The sequence below is a fragment of the Vombatus ursinus genome, unplaced genomic scaffold (genome assembly GCF_900497805.2).
Source record: "Vombatus ursinus unplaced genomic scaffold, bare-nosed wombat genome assembly UNPS02014802.1, whole genome shotgun sequence".
Lineage (NCBI taxonomy): Eukaryota > Metazoa > Chordata > Mammalia > Diprotodontia > Vombatidae > Vombatus > Vombatus ursinus.
Genome location: NW_020954580.1, coordinates 17,638,930 through 17,650,848, shown reverse-complemented (window position 1 = coordinate 17,650,848; position 11,919 = coordinate 17,638,930). Strand labels below are relative to the sequence as shown.

The window sequence follows — 11,919 nt, the reverse complement described above, 5'->3', positions numbered from 1 at the left end:
TTGCTCCCTTCAAGGCCCAACTAAAATGCTACCTCCTTCAACAGGCCATTTCTGATTCCCCCAGTTGTTAGTCCCCCCTCCCCCCTCCCCTGTGCCCCTGCCACCTTCTGCCAGTCCTTTGTATTTATTTTTTATATATCCTGTTTCTACTTACCTGCGAACATACTATATCCCTTCGGTAGAATATAGGCTTCTTGAAGTTTGGGAGAGTCTCATTTTGTATTTGTGTCCCCACCGTTTATCACAGTAAATAACACATAGTGGGCAGTTAATAAATGATCATTAATTCATTGCTTACTGGAAGAATATTTCTGTTAACGAGACTGGTCTTTGTTTCAAGGTTTAGCATGGAGTCATTAAAAAGCACTTTCGTTTTCCAGATACAATCCAGTACATTCTCTTCTTTCTGTTCAATTTTGTGCCCAATTTATTGACTATCTGCATTGTCCAAGATATATTTATGTATGTCTTATATGTGTATGTAGAATATAGATATATGTGTGCATGTACATATACAGATACATATATGTGTGCCTGTGTACATGTGTGCACACATATACACAAATATACATGTGTGTATGTATATATAATTATATATACATCGATATGTACATACTGATATACCAACTCAATGGGCTTTCCATGTAATTGCATATCATAGTATATAGATTAGGCATTTTTCATCCACTTGATTGTCCTATGTGAAGAATTTGAAATCGTTTGAGGGGTTGTGTACCTCATTTAGAAGGCTCTACAATGTTCTGAGGCCTTGATGCAATCAATGCCGTTTCATCCATACACAGGAGCGTCTAGAAGATCTCACCACCTGGAACCAATCTTGCTTCCATTTGTACTCTATGCTACTATCTTCCACAACAGTAGAAAACAAATCTGGTGAGTACACATCTCCCTCGTTTGATATTAATAGTTAATTAATTTAATTAAACTTAATAATTAATTAAATTATTTAAAATTAATTTGATAATATTAATTATCAAACTTATCTTTGTTGTCACATGTCTTCAGAGATTCTTGTATGATTTTGTCACATATACATGAGAGACATCTTATTGTAGAAGAGTCTCTGAGGCAGTGTTTCATTCTTCAGAATCAAATACTTTTTTTATATCGCCAACAAACATAGCCACAGTGGGGTATGTGACTATAATGATGTGGTCTGCTGTGGAATATAATTTGTGAAAATCTATTTGACATATGTGTAGATTATCCTTACAAATTTCATGAAGATGGGAAAGTAGAGATAAGTAGATGATTACTGATATTTTTCAATCACCTTTTTATGAGTAATAACATTTATGATTTTTCCAAGTGTTTGATATTTTGATTCTGTTGTTATTCACATGTACTGATCATTGATCTCTCGATGGCCTTAAAATTGTGTTGCTTCCAGTATGGACCTCCTTGATGTATACTTGGTCTAATCCAGCTGTTCTTCCTGTTTTTTTGTGTTTAGTGCCATTTCTACTACCCCATTCATCACATTAGAACTACACTGGTTGAATCCAAATGTGGTGTGTCTCCACTATCAAAACAAAGAAAGAAGAAAATAGTTTATTACAGAAATTGTGACAGGTCATTTCCATTTTTCATCTGTTTGCTGTCCTTCTAATTTATTCTTTATGTAACATGAATCACTAGGAAAATGCCAATTTTCTTTTTACTTGGGATCTACTTTTTGGCCCATTTTCTCACTCATCCCCTCAAACCTTTAATTTATTGTGTACCTTGTTTCTGAACCCAAAAGATAAGACATAGTCACCAAATAGACTGAGCCAAGAGTCTTCTCTAGGGGGACATGTAGAAATCTGTGGCCTTCCAATCTATCTTAGGGCCTAAAGTCCTGGGGAGAAAAGAATTGTTTATATGCCAAGTGCTGTTTGAGAAATGAGATTTAGTTACAGTAATTTTAATGGGTCCTATTGTGAAATGGTGATCCAGGTGAATTTGATAGCAGGACATAAACTGAGGCTTAAAATGAAAAAAATAAAATGGAAGGAATGGGGCCCCACACCCATTTTGTCAAATTAATTAGTAGTATTTGCTAGAGAAAAAACTAGAAACTTGCTGAAATAATGTATTTACTTATTGGGTTTATGTAGCCCTATTCTTCTCTGAGGTAAAAAACTGAATAATTAACTTTGTTTAATAGTCAGCATTTTAATATCAAAAATGGCTACCTAAACGATGGGAAAACAAGGTTTGAAAAAGCAATAGTGAGGTAACAGAAAGGGAACAGGGGCACCAAAATGCAGAAAGGACTGGAGAGTGCATTAACACCACACTTGAAATGGCAATAGGCCAGAACAGAGTCCCAACACCTTACTTACTATCAAGTATTAGATTTCTGACCACTTTCCTCCCATAACTCATTATACTGGAGCAAAGATGAGGAAAGACCAATTCAGGGGACGTTTACCTCCAGGTAATCTTTTAGCTCACTCAGGATTAAAATGCAATGATACATTTGTGAACCATAAAATGTAATAACAATTACTTTGCTAATAACAAAAGATAAAAAGGAAATAATTCTTAAGGTTAAAAAAAAATTCTCTCTTCTACATTTACTAGATGAAAAAGACATTCCTGCAGGGGAGGAGGAATTCTGTTAAATTTTCTGATGTCAACTTTCTATAGGCTAGCCTTTTCTGCCTCAGGTGACATGAAAACCAAACAAATGTTGAACTCCATCACCTTAAAGGAAAACCAACCCTGCTTTATAAAACTGGAGACATTCCTGCAATATACCCCCATAGGCCTTGGTCTTGTTTAGTTAAATTCAATTTAATTTAATTCAACAAGTATTTACTGAGCACCTACTATATGTTAGGCACTGGGTGATACAAAAAAAAAACCAAAACGAAACCATTTCTGATCTCAAGGAATTCATGTTCTACTGGAGAAGAACAACATATACACAGATAAATATTTACATACATATACAGATAAATATTTGCAAAAATATATTCACATACAAATATATGCATACATATATTCATATACATGCATACATAAATACATATCTAGGGTAAAAGGAAAATACTTTAGAAGGAGCGCTAACATTTGGGGAGATGAGGAAGAAGCTTGTTTTAGGTAGAGACAAAAGGAAGCTAATGGAAAACAGAGATTCTGTGAGATAGAGCTAAGTCAAGCGGGACAGCCTGTGCAAAAACACCTCTGTGGGAGACAGAATGCTGCTATATTAACTGGAAGTAGGACAGTTTGGCTGGAATGGTGGGCACACGGGAGAGATTAATACGGGTTCAATCTAGAAAGATGAGTTGAGTTGGATTGTGAGGGATTTTTAGATGCCAAACAGAGGAGCTGGTATTATAGGTAGTAGGTAGCCTCTGAGGTTTCTTGAGCAGGGAAATGACATGGTCAGACCTATGCTTTAGGAATATTGTTTTTATAGCTACGTTGAAGATAGATGGGAGAAGAAAAGGACTAGAGCCAGAGAGGCCAGTGGGGAAGCTGTTGTAATAGTCTAAGTGAGAGGTGATGAGAGTATGAACTATGGTAGTAACTATGTGAATAAAGGGAAAGAAGTAAATGCAAGAGCTGTTATAAAGGAAGAATCAACAGAACTTGACAGCTGGTTGAATGTGGGGAGAGGGGTGAGAGAGTGGACAAGGTCTTTGAGGTTTTACAAATCTGAGTGATTGTAAAGATGGTGGTATCTTCTATAGAAACTGGGAATTTAGGAAGAGAATTGGATTGTGTAGGGAAGATAGATTCTGTTTTGGGCATGTTGAGTTTGAGGTGCCTATGCGATATCCAGTGTTCTCTTAATTTCTGTGGAAAGTTACATTTGCATACCTACAACACATTTGCTCTGAGGTATGTCATTTCATCTGCACTGGAATGAAATTAAGGGAGAGGTAAACTTCTAATAGTTTAGTTTCGAATTAGAGAGGTCATCACACCCACAGAGTCAAGTCTCCTGTCTGGAATTTAGAAGACTACATGTGAATAAAATGGAAACTGAATTATCTCAGCCAGAAGATACTAGATTTGTCGCCCAGAATATTATTGTGAAATGTTTAAGAGTTCTATTTCTGAGGAGATGAATATGGTTGGAATGCATTTCTCTAACTTTTTCTCCTAACTGTCAAATTTAGTGAAGTTCTTCCTCCCCCTTGCCGATTTTCCCTTTATAAGACAGACTTCTTTTGAAGAGGCTGCTGTCAAGCAATGCCTCTGGGGAAATAGAAAAAAAAATGTTAAATAATTGCTAGAAAAAAGAGTCCAACTACAGTGAAGCGGCTTCAGCAAAGGCTCCCTTTTAACATCAGTGGGAGGTGACATATCTCAAGAGCAACAAGGATATTATAAAGGCAGAAGAAGAGGAAACAGTAAAACCTGTATGGACTGGAAACAAAAAGCCTTGGGATTTATGGTGGGGAAAAACAATAGAAAGCTCATAAACCACCATAAGGCAATAAACAGTAAACAGGAAGAATACATGGTTTCAGGCTTTTCCTAAGGAAGGCTAAAGGAAATTCCTAGTCCTTGCTAAAACTGAATGGCAAAGGCACCTCCTTGAACCTGAAGTCATCCTTAATTGTACTGTCTGTTGTCTGTGACCAAGGCGCACAGCATCTTGTAGAGAGAAGCTCCATCCTTGAAGAACTTGAGACCCAGACACATGAAGTGAATTGTCTAAACTGACCCTAGGTATGAAATGGGTTTAAACCCAGGTCCTCTAACTCCAGATCCAGGGCTATGACAAAGGCCTAGGAATCTGGGGCAAAGATAAGATTCCAGGATTTTGAAGGGAATTTGAAAGATCATTTAGTTTAATCAGCACTACATTCAAACCACTCCCAAGAGGTGATGATCCCTCTCCCATTTCAAAAGAATTTCAGAAAAGAAAGTCTATATATCCTACCTTAGCTCATGAACAGTTAGTCGTAATAAGAAGCTGGTCTTGGCCACTTGACCTATTTCCATGTTTAACAACTTTTCACTGTTGTGAAATTGTTCCTTGTATGTATTAACCTAAATTCTTCATTCGATGATTGGATGCTGTTTCTTCTGTCCTCTGAAATGAGAATAGCTGATTAGAGTTCTCTGTGTTTTTCATGGGAATGCTATGAAACTGCATTTTGAAGCATTTCCTTCTCTTACTCTATAATCTCAACTCTTTTTGTTTTCCCTTGGAGATCCTGTTTTCAGACTCAGTCAAGCTATCACATAAACCCCCTCCACATCTGCCATAATGGGACATGATAGAGTAGTAAGGGTTTCTACAAAGCTGATTGTGTATGTCACTGTACTCTTTTATTCATCCAAGGATCAAACTTTTAAAAACAGTTGTCCTCGTGATCTACTACTATTCTTTTTGCTATACTTGCCTATTGCTACTTTTTCCCCATCTTATAAATGTGTTTGTTCTCGAAAAGCAAACTTCATCTCTTCCTTTCTTCCAATTTACTCTAAGTTGAGTCTTATCTATCCCACCATTATCCTGCTTCTACCTTAATTCCATGTCATATTAAAAGTTATTGAATTTTCTCTTCTCATCACCCAGGTGACCTATAAAGAGGTTAGACTACAGTAGACTCAGGATACCCCCCTCCATGAAACAATGGATAACAGCGAAACCCAATAAACACATTAAAAACACCTTCCTATCAGTTGTTTACCAACAGGCTCGTGATTTAAAATTGATTTCCTTAATTTATTGATAAGTGCAGCCAGTTGTAGTAGGTAAGGCATTGGATTTGGAATTCGGAAGACCTGGGTTCAATGACTTAATAGTTGTATGACCATAGTCAAGTCTCATAATCCCTCAGTGTTCCTGAATGCTACAGATCTGTATTGGTGGGAAAAGCTTCCACACTGGGAGTTCCCTACACTGATGAAATCACAGGCCAGACCAAAAAGTAATAATAATAAGATTTATATTTGTGCCAGGCACTTTACAAATATTATCTCATTTGATCCTCACCCACAGCCCTGAAAGGTATCATACTATAAGTATATGCCTAGGGTCATATGTCTGAGGCTGGATTTGAACTCAAATCTTCCTGATTCAATGCCCAATGCACTATCCACTAAGCCACTTTGAATCCAGGAACAACAGAGTTAGAAGATTGTCAGAATCGGATGTCAATGGGTCTGGCACAAGTTTGGGACCCCAGGCACCAAGTTAGAACCACACTTCCAAGTTCATTTCTCTGGAGCACTTCCCTCTCCCTGACTTCTGGAGGAGGATGGATAAATGGAATTCGTCTCTGAGGTTGTTAATTATGAATAGGAGGCTTCCCCCCCCTTTTTTTTCTTTGAGGGGCCTCTTGGTTGGGAATGGAGTGGATTACTGGATTTCCTGAGTGATTCCCGTTGGATTGGAATGCCTTCAGGAACTCTATGATTAATAGACGGACGCTCTGACTGGCTAGACTAGGTCTGGGAAAGGAAGCGGAGATGGGGAGGGGCAGGAGCAGGGGCAGGGGCAGGGGCAGAGGCAGGGGCAGGGGCAGGGGCAGGAGGAGGGACAGGGGGATGGGAAGGGGCTGGCCGGGTGGGGGCCGCCCGGTGCTGACGGTGGGGAGGTCTTTGTGAGTCACAAGATAAGAACCCCACGGGGGAGGGAGTAGAAGGGGAGCGCTTCCCTTGATTGGTTCTTATTAGCCAGGTGACCTGGAGGCACTCCCCGATTGGTGGGTGGCGGGTTTCCCAGCTCAGGGCGTTTTACCGGGGAAAAGCGAGGGAGGAGGAAGAGGAGGAGGACTAGGACGAGGGAGGGGATCGAGCTGAGTCCAGCCCAGTCCTGTGGCCCCGGCAGCGGCCCCTCCTGTGCCTCGCGTGTTCTCACCCCTTTTAAATAAGCCCGATCTATCACTACCCTCATAGAGTAGGGTGGTGGGAGGAGGCGGCGGCGGCGGCGGCGGCGGCGGCAGAGGAGCAGGAGGAGCGGGCGCGGGAGCGGCGGCGGCGCCGGGTGTTGCGGCCGGGGCGCAGCTGCTGCCGCCGTGCCCGAGCGGAGCCGCGTTCCTCAGCCGTGCGGGAAGGGAGAGGCGGCGGACTCCGGGCGGACATGAGCCGCCCAGCCCGGGCATAGCTCCGGGGCTGCCCATGCCCGGCCCCGCCATTGTTGGGGGAGGGGGCGGCGACAGCAGCAGCAGCAGCAGCGGCGGCGGCGGCGGCGGCGGCGGCGGCGGCAGCTAACCCCGGGCGGGCGGGCGGCAGGAAGGCCGGCACGCAGGTGGGGAGGGCGGGCGGACTGAGCGAGCCGGGGGCGGCGCGGGGGTGAGCCGCAGGACCAGGGGGCCAGGGGGTGTCCCATGGGGAACACTGTGACCTGTTGCGTGTCCCCGGATGCCAGCCCCAAACTCAGCCGGGGTGCGGGGGCGGCGGGGCCGGAGCGCCGGCTGGATGCCTACGACGCGGCGGCCGGGGACGCGGTGCCGGCGGCCGCCGAGCCCAAAGAGGCGGACTCGGCGGGAGGCGAGGGACCGCACCTGCAGCACATCAGCGACCGAGAGTTTCCCGACGGTAAGCTCCAGCGGCCCCGGCGCCGTTGTGCTCGGGCCGCCGCGAGGCCGCCCCACGCCGCGGGAGCCGGGCCAGAGGCGAGGCGTGGCGGCGCTGCCCGGCCCCCCTCGACTCCCCGGGCCGCCCAGGCCCTTCCCCTGCACCTTGTGTGGGGACTCCTGAGACTTGTGGGGCTCCCCTCTGCGTACACGTGTGTGAAAGTAAAAGTGAGCTCTCCTCCACCCAGATTCCCAAGCTTCCGTGTTCTGAGCATCTAATCTCTGCTCCTTTCAGGTGCCCAGGCAGGGCGGGCTAGCTTCATGAAATCTGCCCTTTTTCGCCCTGTCCCCTCCCCCCCAACCCCCACTGTCACTCACTTTCTCCTTCACCCACTTCCCACTGCTAAAATCTCAGCCCACTCATCCCTGGGATGAGATGCAAAAAGATTGTCCTCTCAGTAATAGCTAGTGCTTCCGAAAGAAACGGATAATATAGCCCTAATTAGATGCTTGTTGAATGAATGGAGAGGATGGGTTGTAAACTTTTAGGGAACTGAGTCTAATTAGAATTTGACTGAGAAAAGTTGAAAGTGGATTCACTCAGTTCCCACAAGTAAAATCTCAGTCCACCTGTCCCAGGGTTGAGGTGCAAAACATTGGCCTCTCAGATACTCACATCTCTTGAATAACAAAACAAAACAGCTCATTGTATCGGGGAGCCTTGCCCATGAGCCCTAATTAAATACTTGTTGAATGATTGTCGATGATGGACTATAAACTTTTAGGGAACTTTAAGTCAAATTAGGATTTGGCTGAGGATTAAAAGTGGCAGTGAAGAGTGGGGTGATAAATTAGGCTGATCCCATCTGTGTTAACGTTGAAGGAAGGAAGGAAAAGGTGGGGATGATAGTTTAAAATAAACAAAACATAGTGTGTGAAATGGCACTGCTACAGCTGGACTGAAGGCCGTTGATAACACAAAGGAAATGAATCCCATTGAGAGCCCCACTTTGACATAGCTATTCCATTTTAGTCTTGAGTATAATCCTTCCATACCCAAACTACACCCACATGATAAACTTATACTAGAGGGGAGTTGCTGAAATAATTTTGGCCATAATTGGACTAAATTTATAGAGTTCATTTTTTCCAGAGTTTATTTTCTTGGCTATTCTATCCTTTTTGAAAAATTTGATCACTTGAACATAAATTCAAATCCTCATAATGATTTGTAATTTTCCCTATACTTTGTAAGTTCTGAACTCCCCCACTTTCTAGACCAAATTATCTTTAGCAGTGTTACTCTTTGGTTAGAAATTCCCAAAATTTGCCATTAAAACAATGTTCTTACTCTGTTTTGAGGGATACCCTCATTCTTTTTGTTTCAAAGGATAGTTTTGCTTGCACAGCATAGAAGGAATTAATTTTCAAATATGGTGTAAAAATAGACCATTTCTTCTGGAGGTCTGTGAAAGCAATTTAAGGAGGAGATTTCTTGGCCATGTTTCCGCATTTGCCTTTTTGAAATATGCAGGAAAGCATCCTGGCTCTGTAAGGGGAATGTGTCTAAGTGCTTCAGTTAGTGTACAAAACTCTTATTTAAGTTTCTCCCAGTTGATAATGTCATTCCTTTACAATATTGAAGAAACAGTACCTTACTTTTGAATAGGATTTAGTGAGTTTATTGCTCTTGATTCTCATGATAACTTTATGGAATAAATATTCATCCCCGTTTTGCAGATGAGAAGACTAAGGCTCAGAAAGACTCATCCAGGTATTTGGATGCCTATTGCTGTGTTCTTTCTAGTTCAAGGGAATGAACCAGAGTACTAGAAATGATGTACTCAGGATTGTAAACAGGGTCCCCCCCGGTTTCTTTTTGGCCTTATAGATTTATAATTAGTCATGAATAAATTAACAAGAGGTATGAATTATTTGTATAATTGTGGTAAAAGGGTGTTTACTGAGTTAGCCAGCTCTAAGGCAGGTTTATAACAGAACAGATCAGCTTAGAAACAACATAATGGTAATAATAGCTTAATATTTGTACAGTTCATTGAGATTTGTAAATTTATTATCATTTATTATCTCATTTGGTCCTCACAACTCTTAGGTACCATTATCCCCATTTTATAGATTAGGAAATATAGACTGAGAAAAATTGTTACTGGTCCAGGGTCACACAGCTAGGAAGTGTCTGAGGTCCAATGCTCTGTCTACTGTACCTCCTAGCTGACTACCATAGTGATCAGTTACTGTCTAGACCATGTCTCTCAAACCTAGCTTCTATAAAACTTCAGTGGTTTATCATGTGATTCTTAGAGCAATAATGAAAAGGGACTGACACACAGAAATAATAAACATTAATAAAAAACATTCTTATCTAGAAGGTTTTAAACAGCTTATTATAATCACACAATTTTTTTTTGTTGGACCTTGGTATTTTTTTCCTTTTCAGAGAAATCATTTTGGGGATATGGTCTGTATGCATTCTAATATGGTATCTGTTCTGTATTGGCTTAAACATGGAAGTAAAACTAAATGACTATCTTGGAAGAGAGTAACCATCTGTTAATTTTTTTCCACTTAATTTCTCTTTTGTTTGTTTGAGTGAGGCAATTGGGGTTAAGTGACTTGCCCAGAGTCACACAGCTAGTGTCAAGTGTCTGGTCTAAGACTGGATTTGAACTCAGGTCCTCCTGACTCCAGGGCCAGTGCTCTATCCACTGCACCACCTACCTGCCCCTCCACTTAATTTCTTATTAAACACAGAAAGCAAATACAAATTCTTGTGTAGTTGAATTAATTTGAGGCAGTATGGTGCAGTGGAAAGAATGCTATATTTGGGGTCAGATAAGTGTTCAAAATCTGACTCTGTCACTTACTGCCTGGGTGAATTTGGGCAAGTCTCTTAAATTCTTTTGGGCCTAAGTTTCTTCATCTCCAAAGTGAGGAGTTTTTTGACTAGATGACACTTAAAGGTCCCTCTCAGTTGTAAATCTGTAAACCTATGGATTCTATACTTTATGAATAATTTCACTGAATGAAATATATCCAGGATATTCAAGATCATGAACTATATTGAAAGAAGAAATTAGGTAATCATTTTATCTTTGTGCAGCTGTCAGCATACTTGTATACCTCAGAGTAGAGGGCAGTTAAGAGAAACTTAGTTTGAAGAAAGTACGTTATGGACTCACATTTTAAAAATTGTCCATCTAAGGATACCCAGAGGGTTTGTTTTTGTTTTGTTTTGTTTTGTTGTTGTTTTTTTGTGATGCAGTTGGGATTAAGTGACCTGCCCAGGGTCACGCAGCTAGTGTCAGGTGTCTTGTCTGAGACTGGATTTGAACTTAGTGGCACCACAGCCGGTGCTGTATCCATTGTGCCATCTAGCTGCCACCCAAAGGGTTTTGAAAACAAAATTGACACTCTTATTATTCATTCAACCCACGTTGACAAGTTGTGGCACATTACATGGAGGACTTGGAGAAAATTCATGTGTAGAATTTTGCAGGTAGAAGGGGACTTGGGAAATGAAGTTTTAGTTCAACCCTGTGGTTCATACTATAATGATAAACCTCCCAGAGATGAAGTAGACATCATTCTCAACTAGGACTATAGCATACAGTATATCCATGCAGATTTTTGTCTAATACGGCCATAGCATTACCTCCCAGATAGGAGCTGGAGAGTTTCAGGGCTGTGTGGCATAGTAGATAGAGAACTGGCCTCTGAATCAAGAAGACCTGGCTTCCGATGCTGGCTGTGACCTTGGCTGGCCCCGTGACCCTAGACAAGTCACTCAGTGACTCTCTCAGTGCCCTCGAGAGCTCTTTAAGACCAAGTTGCAGAAGAGACACCAGGTTGCATATGTAGAGGGATGTGCTTCACTTGGGAGTTCTCCCTGTAAGTCTGTTTGGTGAAAGGGGCAGAGTGATAGAGAGGTGGGCCAGCTTTAAATGCTGCCTCAGACACATCCTGGCATTTGCAGACAAGGTGCTAACCTGCATTGGTAGATGGGGTTTCCTTATCTAGGGTTCCTTGTATTGTGAAAATCCTAGGTCCAGTCCCTTTTCTGGTCGTTGTCCTTGGAGTCAAAAATTATGGGTGTGGATTGTATTCTTCCCATTGTTAACTATGTGACCTTGGTCATGAAAAGTCAGACCTGGCTCAAACAACTGAAAAACAACAAATGTTCTTTGAGATGCCACATGATAAAGCAGGTCACAGGCAAAATTCTAACTCAGTGTGTATAGTTAAAGGTACCAGTATGTGAAATACTGCCGTTTAGTCATTTCAGTCATGTCCAATTCTTTGTGACCCCATTTGGGTTTGTTTTGGTTTTTTGGGCAAAGATGCTGGAGTGGTTTGCCATTTCCTTCTCCAGCTCATTTTACAGATAAGGAAACTGAGGCAAACA

General features: G+C 42.0%; 1 protein-coding gene across 2 annotated transcripts in view; it reads left to right on the top strand.

Annotated features, from left to right (window-relative positions):
- Window positions 1-827: 827 nt before the first annotated feature.
- The window catches only part of CCNYL1 (cyclin Y like 1), a 72,019-nt gene continuing 60,927 nt past the window's right edge, over window positions 828-11,919 (top strand). Inside the window, exon 1 of one of the 2 annotated variants that reach the window (XM_027873771.1) lies at window positions 828-894. In XM_027873771.1, coding sequence (XP_027729572.1) covers window positions 858-894 — 37 coding nt within the window. In that variant the 5' untranslated portion in view covers window positions 828-857. Of the gene's footprint in view, window positions 895-7,307; window positions 7,519-11,919 lie in introns of those variants that run through there. The other variant, XM_027873770.1, reaches the window with a different exon arrangement.